Genomic DNA, 15968 nt, shown 5'->3' on the forward strand with positions numbered 1-15968 from the left:
AGAAAAAGAACTGGACAGGTGACGGCTGGGGAGCATTTGAAGTCATTACCCACTGAGGATCAGAAATAAATGCGGGACAGGTGTGGTGGTGGCTCACACCTGTAATCCCAGTGCTTAGGGAGGCCGAGGAGGGCAGATCACCTGAGGTCAGGGGTTAGCGACCTGACCTGGCCAACATGGCGAAATCCTTTCCCTACTAAAAACACAAAAAATTAGCCAGGCGTGGTGGCTTGTGCCTGTAATCCCAGCTACTTGGGGGGCTGAGACACGAGAATCGCTTGAACCTGGGAGGTAGAGGTTGCAGTGAGCCGAGATAGTGCCACGCACTCCAGCCTGAGTAACAGAGTGAGACAAAAGAAAGAAAAGAAAGGAAAGAGAAAGAAAAAAAAGAAAAGAAAGGCTAACCCAGTAGAATCCTTTTTTTGAGACAGGGTCTCCCTCTGTCACCCAGGCTGGAGTGCAGTGGCAAAATCTTGGCTCACTGCAGCCTCGATTTTCCAGGCTCAAGTGATCCTCCCACCTTAGCCTCTCGAGTAGCTGGGACTCTAAGTGCGTACCACCATGCCTGGCTAATTGGGTTTATTTTTTTGTAGACCACAGGGTCTCACTATGTTGTCCAGGCTGGTCTCAAACTCCTGGGCTCAAGCGATTCTTCCACCTTGGCTTCCCAAAGTGAGAATTCATTTTACCACCTGTTACAGCTCTACTGACAAACATTTAGAGTAGAAACAGATCTACTGAACAAAGAAGGCTGCCCCTTTGCGATGCTGAGTCTAGATGGGGACTTCCTCTCGTTAAGTCCTCTACATAAAATTTAGCTAAAGAGCTCCTGTGCCATTTCCATCTTGACGTGAGTGAGAAGTTTCTTCCACTCCTACTTCTGCGGACCTGCAGCTCCCTAATCTGACCGCTGGAGAAGCCGTTTCTACAGCATTTTATCTTGAACTGGTGATGCTGATTTTTAAAGTAAACAAGATACAAGCTGAGTTACCCTCGGGATTTTCAAAGGAAACCCAGGGTATTAGTCAACAGATTAAAAGGGTCTTTCACGTTGCTCAGTGTTTTCTAGCATCTTGCGCGGCCCTAGTGTCTAAATGTGCAAATAAATGTCCTTGTAGATGGATGACGAAATGGTGTTGGAATGACTTGTGGCTATTGAGAAGCAGAATATTTTTAAAATTCATATTCTGGGAAGTTCTGGTTTTCCCCTATAGAACAAACTCTAGGATAACTAATAATTAATTCTAGCACCTCCCCAATTACATTTGAGATAAAGTTATGCTTTGAAGAGGTGTTAAAATGTCTATTTGAAAACAAAAACACCGACTTCTGTTCCTTTGCCCAAACACAGGCTTTTGTATATTATTTTTCTATCACGTCTCAAAACTGAGCCCAGAAGCCTGAAAATAAACACACCCCAAACAGTAGAAAGGTGCCAACCTCCAACATTTTCCAGGACTCTGCCGACCACCCACTGCAGTCACTGAGGTGCTCATATCTCTCTACAGTCCTTCAGTTCAGTTCAAAAATGTCCCAAACTTAGCTGTTTGCTGTTGCTTCCCTCAGTCATCCTGAAGTGGGTTCCGGCAATCAGGAGAAAGGCGTTAGAATTTTCCCTCTATTAGCTGTACCTTTTGAGTTGCCCCTTGTGTCCCGTAGCCCGGCCCATCTCCTGACCTATTGTTGAAGGCTTCCTTTGGAATATTGATGTTTTGCTTACAGCCACACCACCCTGAACACGCCTGACCTCGTCTGAATATTGATGCAACCACTAACCTCTGAAGTCCCAAAGCTCCTTTACACGAAGAAAGCCACTCCCTAACCCAGAGCTGTGTGCCCTCAAACTTCAAGCAGCCACTGGTTGTGATTGACATAATCACTGATGTGGCCAGTGAACGTTTTTCCCCCTTCACCCCTTCCATGGAGTCTGGTAAATTGCTTACTGGACCAAAAGTTTGGCCCTGGAAAATCTAGAGAACTGTGAATTAATCTAGGCTTTGGCCTGCCTGCCACTCTGTACCCACAGACATGTCCCCTCACTGAATTTTCCTCCAGGCATACATAGCTCTAACTGAAGTCCACACTGCCCCATAGATTCCTAGAGTCTGGCACCATGGTAGGTATTTATCAGATGCCTGTTGAGTGACAGCTAAGTACATTTATACATTCAGGTAGAACTTTTTTTTTTTTTTTTTTTTTTTTTTGAGACGGAGTCTTGCTCTGTCACCCAGGCTAGAGTGCAGTGGTGCAATCTTGGCTCATTGCAACTTCTGCCTCCTGGGTTCAAGTGATTCTCCCACCTTAGCCTCTCAAGTAGCTGGGATTACAGGCACCTGCCACCACGTCCAGCTAATTTTTTGTATTTTTAGTAGAGACGGGATTTCATCATGTTGACCAGGCTGCTCTCAAACTCCTGACCTCAGGTGATCTGCCCGCCTCAGCCTCCCAAAGTCCTGGGATTACAGTTGTGAGCCACTGCACCCGGCCGGAATACTTCTTTAAAATTATCTTCTGTATTTATGATGTCCCTGCCGCTGTCCACCAGGCTTCACCCCCGAGTTGTTAAACGCCTTCCCCTGTAATGAAAGAGACGGCATAGCTGAAGATAGCACGGCACCTGCAAAGGGGAACTTGGCTGCCCTGCCGTTCAATTTCGTGTGAGCAGCGCCATGCCCATTCACTGTGGCAGGTCCTGTCAACCCCTGTGGGACGAGACCAATGACGAGATGAGACCTGACTGTCTGCTAACGGCACTGGGGGCGTGTGACTCTTCTGTAAAATGTAAGAGAAACATGTCAAAGCTGAGGAGATCAGACACGTGTCACTAGTTCCTCTGGAGAAATCAGGAGAAATCCAGCACGTGAAGATGTGAAACCGCTTTCCCTGACTACAAACTGGGAGGCAGTCTGCACAGTACCCCCTGCCCCAGAGTTTGCTTTGGGGTCTTGGGGGTGGGGGGGAGGTGTCCCCTCTGGGTCGCCTCCCAAAGTTGAGGGCAGCACTTTGAGGGTTTCTGCAGCTGAACTGGGCAATGAAGAAGAGGGGCCAATGAGAGGGACTCCATTTTCCTTTCAACAGCAAGGAGTCACATTAAGTCACTAGACAAATTGAATATTGATGTTTTGCTCACAGCCACACCATCAGGAAGGGACAGGATATAAGATTCTTATGACATAATACAGGTATGACATTATCTCTCAATCAGATCTATCCTCTCTCCCCTTTTAAGAGGGAAAGAACTGAAATCTCATGTGTATCTTTCACAGATCTTTGCATTTAACCTCTAAGACAATCCACGAGGTGTTTTAATAACAAGTGCTATTTGCTGGATTTATGGGAGAATGTGCAAACTGTGGCGTCACGTGCATGCTCTCTTGTTTTTTTTTTTCTTTCCTTTTTTTTTTTTTTTTGAGAAGGAGTCTCGCTCTGTCGCCCAGGCTGGAGTGCAGTGGCGCAATCTCAGCTCACTGCAAGCTCTGCCTCCCAGGTTCACGCCATTCTCCCGCCTCAGCCTCCCGAGTAGCTGGGATTACAGGTGCCCGCCACCACACCCGGCTAATTTTTTTTTTTTTTTTTTTTTGTATTTTTAGTAGAGACGGGATTTTACCGTGTTACCCAGGGTGGTCTCGATCTCCTGACCTGGTGATCCGCCCACCTCGGCCTCCCAAAGTGCTGGGATTACAGGCGTGAGCCACCGTACCCAGCAGCTCTCTTGTTCTTTACAGAAGTCTTGCAAACGGGTATCATCCTCATTTTTTAGCTGACAATGGTGAGGCTAAGAGGTTAAGTCAACTGCCCATGAAATGAGCAAGTGCCAATGCGTGGATTAGACATTGCCATCTATTCAGACTCTCAAACCCATGCTCCCAACCACTGTGTCTTCACAGGCACTGAATACTCTTGACCAGCTCCCTGTTATATTCCTCTCTACTTCTAAAGAAAGATCTGGAGTTGACTGAGCTGCCCTAGATGGTGGCTTCTGTAGATTATTGAGGAGGGGCTGCCAAGGGCACCTGCAGGTTCACCTTTTAGCTCAATCAGTGCCCTTCCAAACCCCACCTCTCCTTCATTGCCCAGGTAAAATCCCCTTCCCTTCAGAGCTCTTCCAAGTTGCCAGGAGAAAGTAATCTCCTCTAAACTAGTATAGAATTTGATAACATTTTGGCATTTACTACCTCCTCCCCACCGGCATCTACAAGTTCCTTGAGGGTAAGGCCCCATCCTGCTGTAAGTTTATGGCCCAGCCACTAGCACAGTCTCTGCTGCCTGAATGAATGGATGAATGACATTCACAGTTTTCAGAGTTCATGGGAGTGAATCAACACACTCATCAAGCACAAACATGGCTCAGAACTGCTCAGTGTTCACATTAGAGGCTGCTGATTACAACCTCAACCAAGATTACTCAACCTGGGGAGACGTTTTTCTCTTGACCAAAGCAGAACATTCTCAGTCCAAGAGGAAATGAGTTCACAGTTTTGTAGACTGAAATCACAGCTCTGTAATAAACTTTTCTGGAACTGAGCTAGGGCTGGTGTCACAAACATTCCCCTTCTAGGGAGGGCCACTTAGTACCAAATGACAAAAACCCGCTTTAGAAGTGCTGTCCTGGAGCAGAGCTTCTCAATGGGGTGTGTTTGGGAAGCACTTGCCGTCTGCTCGGAAACTGAATGGAAATCTGAGCTGATTCACTCATGGCTGTCAGCTGAGCACGCCCTGATTTTGCAAGAGGGAGAAAAGAAGCCCCTTTGCATCTGACCTCACCGTCCACCCCACGCAGCTCAGACAGCCCAGCTGTGAGCCCAGGAGGACAAGGCCTGCAGGAATGTGCAGAATGTGGCCGTTTCCACTAGCGTCCCTTGGCCTCAATCTCAAGCCTGGTTTCGGACCTTGAAGTGTGCTTTGGTAGATTTTTAGAAAATAGTTGTTTTTGGCTAAGAGGATCTCTTCTGTTCTTCCCTTGCCATTTTTCTCCCTTTGTCCTAATGTAGGGGAAATTCAAGCAGCAAACTTCATCTCCAGGGCTTAGCTCTGGCACTCTTTTAGATGACTGTCTTCCCAGGTACTCATCAGATCATCAAATTGGGTGTCTTACTATTTACCTCAAACTCATCATATCTAAAGCCGGGCGTATAAATACCTTTTCCTTACCAAGTTGGTTCCTAATCTCTCATCCCTCCTACCTGATTTTTATGCTTTTATTATCTGCTTTCTGTCATTCCTATGCGTCTATCCTGTTTCCTCCCTCTTCTTCCTGCCAAATGTTTACTATGTACCTACCACGTGCTCTTTTAAGTGCTCTCTTCTCTAAGAGACAAGTTATGTACACAAATAATTAAAATACAGACAGGAGAATCACCAAAGCAATCTTGGTAAAAACAAAGTAGACTCATACTTCCATTTCAAAACTTACTACAAAGCTGCAGTAATCAAGACGGTGCTACTGGTAGAAGGATAGACATATAGATCAATTTAATCCAGAATTAAACCTATACATTTATGGGTAATTGATTTTTGACAGAGGTGCCAAGATTCTTCAGCGAAGAAAGAATCATCTTTTTGGCCAGGCGCGGTGGCTCACGCCTGTAATCCCAGCACTTTGGGAGGCAGAGGCGGACGGATCACCTGAGGTCGGGAGTTTGAGACCAGCCTGACCAACATGGAGAAACCCCGACTCTACTAAAAAATACAAAAATTAGCCGGGTGTGGTGGTGCATGCCTGTAATCCCAGCTACTCGGAGGCTGAGGCAGGAGAATCACTTGAACCCGGGAAGCGGAGGTTGCGGTGAGCCAAGATCGTGCCATTGCACTCCAGCCTGGGTAACAAGAGCGAAACTCTGTCTCAAAAAAAAAAAAAAAAAAAAATCATCTTTTCAACAAATGATACCTTGACCACTGGATACCCACATGCAAAAGAATGGAGTTGGGCCTCTACTTCATAGCCCACACAAAAATGAACTCTAAATGAATCAAAGACCCAAATATCAGAGCTAAAACTGTAAGAGTAAATCGCTGTAAGCTTGGACTAGGCAACAGCTTCCTAGATGACGCCAACAGTACAAGCAACAAAACACAGATACATTTAACTTCACCAAAATTTTAAACGCTATTCAATGGTTGCTATCAAGAAATCGAAAAGACAACCCAGTCCAAAGGATGGGAGAAAAGTCTGCAATTCATATATTTAAGGGTCTAATATCTAGAATATATAAAGGAGGCTTTCAATCAACAATATAAAGTTAGCAAAGGATTTAACTCAACTTTAGTGAGCAAAGGATTTAAACAAACATATCTCCAAAGATACACAATTGGCGAAGAAGTGCATAAAAAGATGCTCAGCATCACTAATCATTAGGAAAATGCATACACATTAGAATGGCTACAACGTAAACACACACACAGAGAAAGAAAATAAGTGTTGGTGGGGATGTGGAGAAACCAGAACAGCATGTATTGCTGGTGGAACTGTAAACGGTGCAGCCACTTTGGAAAACAGAATGGCAGTTCCTCAAAAAGTTAAACAAACTTGGTGTGGTGGCATACGCCTGTAGTCCCAGCTATTTGGGAGGCTGAAGCAGGAGGATGGCTTCGGCCCAGGAATCTGAGGCTATCGTGAGCTATGACTGTGCCACTGCTATTCAGCCTGGGTGACAGAGGAAGACCTCATCTCTAAAAATTTTTTTTAAAAAGAACGAAATTCTGGTGCATGCTATAACATGGATGAACCTCGTAAGCATCATGCTAAGTAAATGAAGCCAGGCACAAAAGGCCACATATTGTGTGATTCCAGTGATAAGAAATATCCAGAATAAGCAAATCCATAGAGACAGAAAGTAGATGGATGGTGCTCAGGGTCTAGGGGGAGGAGGAAATGGGAATGACTGCTGATAGTTTGGGGCTTTTGGGGAAGGGGCGTGATGAAAATGTTCTAAAATTGATAGTGGTGATGGTTGCGTAACTCTGTGATTTCACTGAAGACCACTGAATTGTCTGCTTTAAATGGGTTAATTTTATGGTATGTGAATTACATATCAATTTAAACGTGTGAATATAGTCATGAGTGCTGTAAGAGGTGACTAGTAACAAGTCAAGAAATGCTGAACTGTTAAGTCTTGCTGGCTTTTATTCCTAGAAATTTGGTCTCGCTGCACATGGTGGCTCACGCCTGTAATCTCAGCACTTTGGGAGGCTGAGGTGGGCGGATCACGAGGTCAGGAGTTCGAGACCATCCTGACCAACATGATGAAACCCCGTCTCTATTGAAAATACAAAGATTAGCCAGGCGTGGTGGCACGTGCCTGTAATCCCAGCTACTCAGGAGACGGAGGCAGGAGAATCGCTTGAACCCGGGAGGCAGAGGTTGCAGTGAGCCAAGATCGCGCCATTGCACTCCAGCCTGGGCAACAGAGCGAGACTCCATCTGAAAAAAAGAGAAAAGAAATTTGGTCTCATTCTCACTTTCTGTTATCACCACATTTTGTCTCTTTACCTCCTGACCACCCCCACCCGCCCCTCCACCGCACCTGCCCCTAGACTGGTCCCACAAACTAGATTCAATCTCCTATGGCTCCTTCTTCATTATCTTCTGACAACCAGCATTCATGGGCCACTCCCATTCTCTATTTCTGCCTACAGAGAAAGGTCCCGCCTCTTCCACTCAGCACGGGCTCATCTGTCTCCCCAGTTTCCTGCCATTGCCCAACTCAACCCTTCTAACCCCCAGCCTCCACAACTCTTGCCAGCCCTCAATACCCACGCCTATTCCCACAAAAAACCCGGACTGATCTAATTTCCATGCGTTTGCTCAAGCCATTTCTTCTGCCTAGACCAACTGTCCCTGCCACCTGCTCCAACCAACCCCACCATTTTTCACAGCCAAGATAAAGTCGCATCTTCCCCACAAGGCTTTTTCTAGCTCCTCCCAACCCCAAGATTCTCTCTTATCTCTAAGTCCCTAGCAACAGACAATAATAGCATGTGCCGCGCAGGACACAACTTTATCTGTTGCTTGTATGTTCTTTCTACATGTGTAGAAAACACGCACCTGTCTTGCCTCTCTTTGCAAGCTGCAATCACAGCATATGCTTCCTCTCTAACTTAATGTGTGTGCTCTGTAAATGCTTAAGGGGACAGGGACAGCATCCTTCCATTCAGTACTCCCAGCACTGGGGATACACATCATCAGCATTATGTATGCAACCAACAAAGTTAATACAAGCTGGAAAGAAATCATGTATGTAAAAATAACAAATGGTGGCAGGGCGCGGTGGCTTACGCCTGTAATTCCAGCACTTGGGAGGGCTGAGGTGGGTGGATCACTTGAGGTCAGGAGTTCAAGAACAGCCTGGCCAACATGGTGAAACCCCATCTCTACCAAACGTAGAAAAATTAGCCAGGCGTGGTGGCTCATGCCTGTAATCCCAGCTACTAGGGAGGCTGAGGCAGGAGAATGGTTGGAACCTGGGGGTCGGAGGTTGCAGTGAGCTGGGATCGCACCACTGCACTCCAGCCTGGGCGACAGAGCAAGACTCCATCTCAATCGATCAATCAATCAATCAATCAATACAAGTGGTTTGCTGCCGTAAGGTAAGAAGTACTTGAAGGAATCAACCTCTCGCTTTTCTGGGTGTCCTCAGTGGCACGGATTCAAGCTATTCCAAGCATAGCTGATTGTGTAGCTAAGTGGTTAGGGGTGTGGGCTCTAGGGTTGAGCAGCCTGGGTTCAGTCTCACTGCTGCCATTTACAAGCTCCGTGTCTGTGTGTGGGCTACTGAACCTCACTGAGTCTCTTAATTCCTCTATAAAATACAAGAAGCTCCAGCCGAGTAGTCTGTTGTGAGGACTGAATGAAACAGGGCTTAGGAAGGGGTTCACACACGCTAAGCACTCAGTAAACGCTAGCTGTTATTATATTGTTAGCACTATTAACACCAGCCATTCAGAATCTAGATCCCGTAGCTTTACAGATTCACATTTAATCTTATGGGGAGATTTGGCTCAGAACAAACTGTTTCCCATTAGCCAAAATCACAAGAGGCCAGAAAACCAAATAGTTTATTTAGAACAGGAAACTGTTTTCCAACGCTTTGTATGCATATTTGCTGTCCAAGGCATGCCCTTCTCAGGGGTGAGATACCCCACAAGATGCTATTTTTTGTATTTACAATAAAAGCAAAGGGTGGAGCTGTCGGGTGGAATAAATTTCCAGACTGTGACAAAACAAAGACATCTGATTCATCACAGAACCACCTTGATTGAGATCAGAATATCCCCAGTCACCACATATGACACCTTTCCTACTAACTATAAGCAGGGATGGGGTTTGCCTTGTTCCCCACTGCCTGACTTACACAGTAGCTATTCAATAAATAGCTGTTCAATAAATATTTATTGAATAGTAGCACTATTCAATTTATTGAATAGTAGAGCTATTCAATGAATTGTTGGCCGGGTATGGTGGCTCACACCTGTAATCCCAGCACTCTGGGAGGCCAAGGCAGGCTCAGGAGTTCGAGACCAGCCTGGGCAACATGGTGAAACTCCATCTCTACTAAAAATACAAAAACAGTTGGGTGTGGTGGTGCACACCTGTGGTCCCAGCTACTCAGGAGGCTGAGGTGGGAGGATCGCTTGAGCCTGGGAGGTCAATGCTACAGTGAGACGAGATAGTGCTACTGGACTCCAGCCTGGGTGACAGAGTGAGACCCTGTCTCAAAAAAATACATATATTATATATATTTTATATATATGTAAATATATAATATATAGTTATATGTTTATATTATATATGTAAATATATAATAGTTATATATTTATATTATATATTATATATGTAAATATATAATATATAGTTATATATTTATATTATATATAATAAAAATATTTGTTAAATCAGTTAATTCTTTGGGCAGGGAAGGTTTAAACATCAACAAATTCTCATTCTTCTCCTCTTCTAGGCAAACTGATTCCCTTCTCTTTGGGGCAGGACAATATTCGCTGTATCACAGCTTTTTTAATGAGTTGTGTTGTGTTCTCCCGGATGGAGACACCCTGATGAATTGTGGGAAGTGTCCTGTTCTCATCAATAATATGTTAAAAATATTCTAGCATGCCCCTTTCCTGCTTCCCATTTACACTCTGTGTATCTGGCATTTGTACATGCTGCAAACATTAACAATGGTGATTGTTACCCCAGTGGCTCAGGGTTGGTCTCCCTCTATTGCCTAGGGCACTTTGTGGCCCGGCCTCTCTGGATGGGGGTCAAGAGCCCATCACATCTTTCTCCGGGTGTGTGTGTGTGTGTGTGTGTGTGTGTGTGTGTGTTTGGGGGGGGTTTCATTAAATTTGGCATTGCCTCACAATGTCAGCTTTCAGCTCCTCAAAAAACTACATGAACGAGTTGGCCATACCTGCGTACTTGCCCCTGGACTTAGCTTGATTCACTTCGAAGGACAAATCCATCTCTGAGCAATTCTCAAGGCAAAGACACTCAGCCAGACAAAAAGGAGGGTGAGCCCTCCTACCTCTTTCGGCTGACACTCAGGGGAGCTTGCCATCATCTGACTGGCTGCCAACAGGCCGGTGGACAGGGGCTGGGGTTAGACATGTGGGAAGGAAACAGTCACCTTGTTTTCCTGCCTTGGATGGAATTGGCAGAATTCCAGTTATTGCCCCAGATAAAATGCCTAATCACGGAGCTGTATCTCTTGCCCAGCAAATGAGAATCCTAAGACTCATCACAGTAACTGTCCACTTGGAAGTGTCCAGCACCCTCCATCAGTTGATTCTCTTCAATAAAACGTGCACACTGGGTGCTTCCCTGAGAGGTTTTGGGGCACCAAGAGTGGCAAGGCTTCCTGGAAAAGCCCTACAGCATCTGATTCAGATTCGTCAAATAAATTTCACCAGGGTAATCCTGAGTAGTTGAGTTCTCTCTCCCTCCTCCTCCTCCTCCCCCGTCGTATTTCCACAAGTTATAACCTGGCCTGCCTCCTTTCCAAAGCCAGAAATATGACAAATATTCAGATAAGCCAATGGAATTTGAAAGTGCATGTTCATTGCTTTGCTGGTGAGGACTGCAGGGCACACTTTAGCATGTGAGGTGTGCCTCTCTCAAAAGTGCATACAGTTCAAATTCTGCATCTAGTAACACACCAAGAACTCAGGAAATGCTTAATAACTATTTGCAGAATGAATTAATAAATCCTATTTTAATGTACTGTGACAATTTCATTCTTAAAAGAACATTATGGGGAGCATTTAATGTAAAGGAATTCTCGTATCTTTAGAGAATTTTGTTTCTACGTTTAAGAGGCTTAAAGTGAGGTTAACCTTTAATTTCAAGTTCAACCTCTTTACTTTGTTTTTATTTATTTTTTTGAGACGGAGTCTCGCTCTGTTGCCAGGCTGGAGTGCTGTGGTGTGATCTTGGTTCACTGCAACTGCCGCCTCACGAGTTCAAGCGATTCTTCCGCCTCAGCCTCCGAGTAACTAGGACTACAGGCGCGCACCACCATGCCCAACTAATTTTTGTATTTTTAGTAGAGACGGGGTTTCACCATATTGGCCAGGCTGGTCTCGAACTCCTGACTTCATGATCCGCCCGCATCGGCCCCTCAAAGTGCCGGGATTACAGGCGTGAGCCACCATGCCCAGCCTCTTTTTTTTTTTTTTTTTTAATGGCAGAGTAGTGTAGTAAAAAGATCTTCAGGTTTGAAGTTAGACATATTTTTCAAACCCAGTTCTGGTATATTCCGAGATAAGAGTGTGTAATTTACAGGTATTATGAGGATTGAAGAAGTAGCTAGCAATATTCCTAGCACGTGGCAGGCGATGGGAATGAGAGGATGGTTGTGTCCTTTGGCCTGACCCTCCACTGTCTTGCCAAGGCTTGAGGTCCTTATAATTCTACAGTGTAGAGTCACTCGCGTGCTGCTCATTTTACAGAAGCCAAAGAAAGGAAGGAGTTTAGTCCCTTTGGCCACGTCCAGACTTAGCCTTCTCATGCCCGGACACATTTTTTAAATTGTGCTTTTCTATATTCAATGCTATTTTGGATCTTATACACCAGTGCAATGCAGAGGCCTCCCTCACAAAGCCTCTAACAGACCTGATCTTTATTAAGTGCCTTCAGTGCAACAAAAACTCTTAACAACTCATGAGGATTTCAGGGCCTCCAAACTGGCAAGCGTTTCGGGGAAATCACAGGGAAATTTGTTGGCCGCATGATTAATCCTGGGTGGATTGGTCCCGGAAAAGCACATGTGGGTTAGCAGCGAGCAGCAGCTTGCAGAATCTCACAAAATAAACTCTCTAATGAAGAGGCCCCCAAAACGTGCCTTCCTGATGAAAGTTCAGCATGAGGGTGGCGCCTGACAATAGAAAAAAATGCCAGATGTGTGGACAACAGACCTCCTTTGAATCCACTAACACCCAAAGGGATGACACATGGGACCAGATTATAAAACTGAACCAGATTATAACCCTGGAGGAGGGAAACCCAGTAGGGCGTAGGATCTTATGAAAAGGATCATAAAATTCATCACCATAATTACCCCCCAGCCCAGCTCCCCAACAAAAGCCCACAATAGCTTCGCTCAATGATGTTATTCATCCATATTCAAGTCGCCTCGCTCATTATTCTCAGACAAAAACCCTGCTGGGCCTCTGCTCCTCTGGCAGCCAGGCAACTCAGCACCCACCCTCACTCAGCCAGCCCCGCACACCACTTCTTTCTTTAGTAGTGGAGTTTCCAGCACCAACGATGGTTTTTCGGTTTTAACGCCATCTTTTAGGAGTACCTTTGACATTCAGGAGCCGGCTGAAGGGAATCACAGCTAAAGCTTCCCTGGGCAAAAACAAAGGATGTTACCCAGCAGCTTTTTCTTTAGCAGGGCTGAGATGCTGAAGTGAGGGCGCTCCCTTGCTTTGCCCTGGTGAGCACAAAACGGTGTCATTTGCACATTGTCTCGCCAAAAAGGAAATGTAACTGAAAATACAGAACTGTATATATTCCAGTGGAAAGAGAAGTTCCAAAGATAGGACTGCTACGAATAACCCACGGCCCCTATAAAAAGAGTTGCTCAGTCCCTTTGAAGCAGACAGCCCAGCATAGAGCAGTACTCTGTCATTTCCCTGAGATTGGGTATTTTTGTCTGTGTGGACCATTGTAGGAGGCCAGGTTAGGCGCACCCCTCCTGCAAACCGCTCCCTCTCCAAGAAGTATTCCTCTGGGCCTAGGCCTACCTTGATCCTCAATTTTTGGAAAATGTTTACTTTTCACAGCATAACTCAGCAACCTCCAGCCCCAAAGATCACGAGTTAGCTTACAATTCCTTCAACCAACATTTAGTGAGCAACTACTATGTGCCAGGCATTGTTTTGGCCGTGGGGAATCATGGCTGGATGTAGCTGCGTCCTGCAGAACATATGTTCTATTGAGGAAACATAAAAATAAAAACCCAAGAAAAGACAACAAAATGTCGACAGATGTCAATGGAGACCACCAACACAGCAACCCAGCGGGAAGAGGTAAGGCTCCAGGAAAGGACAAAGGGTAATGGAAGCTGTGGACGCCCCCACCCCAACATGGGATACAAAATATTTAAAGCCTAAGGAGTCACCAACAGGCATTCAGCCACTGATGTTGTTGCCCAAGATGAACACGTGGCTCAAACCCACTGAAACCTCAATGTTCGTAACGCGTAACAATCCTCATGCACTCACACTCCTCGGAAGCCTCCACTTGGATCCTTTCCACACACACTATCCTCTCTAAAGAGAATAAAGGAGGCCTCTTCCAGTCCAGTGACGGGGTGCTGAGTGTGTCCAACAGGCAGGGCGCCAGACTAGGTAGTCCCAAGGGGGACCAGGGCCACCGCAGAGCGGGGAACCCTCCTCTTGGCCCAAGCCCTCCTGAACGTCCCTCCTGATTCTACGAGGCCAGCTTCTCCCGAGGCGTGCGTATTCCTCCAACACACCGCTCTATGGGAAGGAAACCCCAGCCACTGCTGCCAGCAAGCGGGGCTGCCTACTGTGAACCTTCCACCCGATATCTCTGGTGCTGCCGACTCGGAGGGAGGCCCCCTGTGCTGCCCACCTCGCAGCCTGTGGATTCCGGGGCTCCTCCCGGCACACCCGCGCAGCTGCGTCTTTGGGACCTGGCACCGACTAAGCCGCTGCCTCTCCTCCTCCGGCGCTCAGCCGCCTGACACGCACACACCCTCAGCTCCCCCGCGCTCCCCTGGACAACCTCGAATACCAGGCCCGGGCATTCCAGCAAGTCTCTGCTCGCTCGTCCCCATCAGCGACGGCAGGAAGCCACTTGCGCTGGGTCTTACCTCCTTCTGCCAGGACCCAGAGCGAAGCGCTTCCCAAAACGAAGAGCAGAGCTGACACCTTCCACATCGTTCCCGTTGAGTTGTTGCTCTCCTGGGGGCCGAGCAGCAAGATTCTGAGCTGGGGGAAAATTAAAAAGCACCGCGGCCACAGGCCCAGCCTGGAGGAGCGCGACGGTGGGGGGGCCGGAGGGGTGGGAGCAGGAGCCCCGGAGAGGGAGGGTGCCCGAGCTTCCCAGACCCTAGGCAGCCGGAGAGCAAACTTTGCAGTTGAGAACTTTCCGAGCGGAGTCAGCATTTATCTCTCCCGAGGAGGCGGGGGAGCGGGGTCGGCCGCAAGGTGGTCTCCGTCCGGGCGCGCTAGGCCCGCCCTCGGGCTCTGTTTGGCCGGCGCCAAAACGATGATCTCAGGCCAGGTTTAAAGTTACAGGGCCGCAGCTGCGGGGGCCGCCAGGACTGCGGGCCCTGGCAAAATGGGCTTTTATTCTGCTCAACAACAGGAGGGAAAGGGACCACATGCAACAAACGGGGTTTTAAAAATTATATATAAAATTTTAAAAACCTACATTTATTATTATTATTTTTTTAAGAGTAAGGCACAAGTCTATGTTTTTCTTGTTATGGGCAGAAGTGAGAAGTAAACTGTTTCTTGAGTGGCCAGTAGTTTTAGAACCAAGCATGGGGTTGTTCCTGTAAATATTGAATTTGATGGCTTAAGAAAAAAAAAAGTTGGCCGTCATCTGGGTGGGCCGGAGGCGGCCCGCGCTGGTCAATTGCGCCCTTGTCCCGGGGACCGGAGCGGGCGGGCTCCGGGGGGCTGCCCCAGAGCTGGCTGGTGGGGGAGTTTGGCAGACCGGGTGGCTTTGGCAGTTTTGAAAAAGAGGCTGAACTCCATCCGCCTCTGCCGACCCGGGGATCCAGCGCTGCGATGCTGTGGCCCACCGACGTGAGCAGTTGGATTAGGCCGGGCCAAGCGGTGACCCGTCTGGTCGCCAAACCTGCGTCCCCTTCCAGGCCCGGTTCACCCTCTTTATTCCTGAGTTTGCTCCCATAATCCTCACTTTACTGGTTTAAGCGATCTTGCCTTGATCTCAGGTACCAGATATCAGCAACCAGAGAACTTACGTCTTTTACTTTAATTCCTTCTGAATTGCTGGAATTTAAAAAAATAAGAACAGGAGTTTGGGAAGTGGTCTCTGCTCCACTCCCAGATGCCACAAATTCCATTCAACAAAAGAACCTGAAGACTAACGCTGTCTCAAAGCTCCACATTGCGTGAAAATTGTTTTCAGATGCTTATCTTTGACCCCTCCCCATTATAAATTTACTTTCTAAGAATCACAGGAGAGACTGTTTTAAATGCCCAGTTTCCTGGGTTCCACCCCAAACTCATTAATCAGACCTTTTCGGAATTCCTATTTTAAACCAGTGTCGCTGGAGAACTTGTCCCCAGGAACATTTGGCAAACCTTGCCCTTCATCATAGCTTCTCAGCCGGATCTACCTGGGGCGCTGGTTATGCAGGTGCAATTCTGTTGTGGGATTGGGAGAGATTCTGCATTTCTAAAGATCTCCCAGGTAACGTCTTGTCCTGGGGCTACAAACAGGAGCTGAGCACCTGAACCTAGAAGAT

General features: G+C 46.9%; 1 protein-coding gene and 1 long non-coding RNA gene across 3 annotated transcripts in view; both read right to left on the bottom strand.

Moving 5' to 3' along the window:
- The window catches only part of PDPN (podoplanin), a 31293-nt gene extending 16522 nt beyond the window's left edge, over positions 1-14771 (bottom strand). The window contains exon 1 of one of the 2 annotated variants that reach the window (XM_003806267.5): positions 14340-14771. In XM_003806267.5, the coding sequence (XP_003806315.1) occupies positions 14340-14634 (295 nt within the window). In that variant the 5' untranslated portion in view covers positions 14635-14771. The remainder of the gene's footprint in view (positions 1-14339) is intronic. The other variant, XM_008951858.4, reaches the window with a different exon arrangement.
- Positions 11706-13425, bottom strand: LOC129393882 (uncharacterized). The gene is made up of 2 exons (XR_010111257.1): positions 12726-13425; positions 11706-12371 (listed from the first exon to the last, which is right to left on the bottom strand). It is a non-coding gene; the product is annotated as an uncharacterized LOC129393882 (long non-coding RNA).
- Positions 14772-15968: the final 1197 nt, after the last annotated feature.

The sequence above is a fragment of the Pan paniscus genome, chromosome 1 (assembly GCF_029289425.2).
Source record: "Pan paniscus chromosome 1, NHGRI_mPanPan1-v2.0_pri, whole genome shotgun sequence".
NCBI classification, from domain to species: Eukaryota; Metazoa; Chordata; class Mammalia; order Primates; family Hominidae; genus Pan; species Pan paniscus.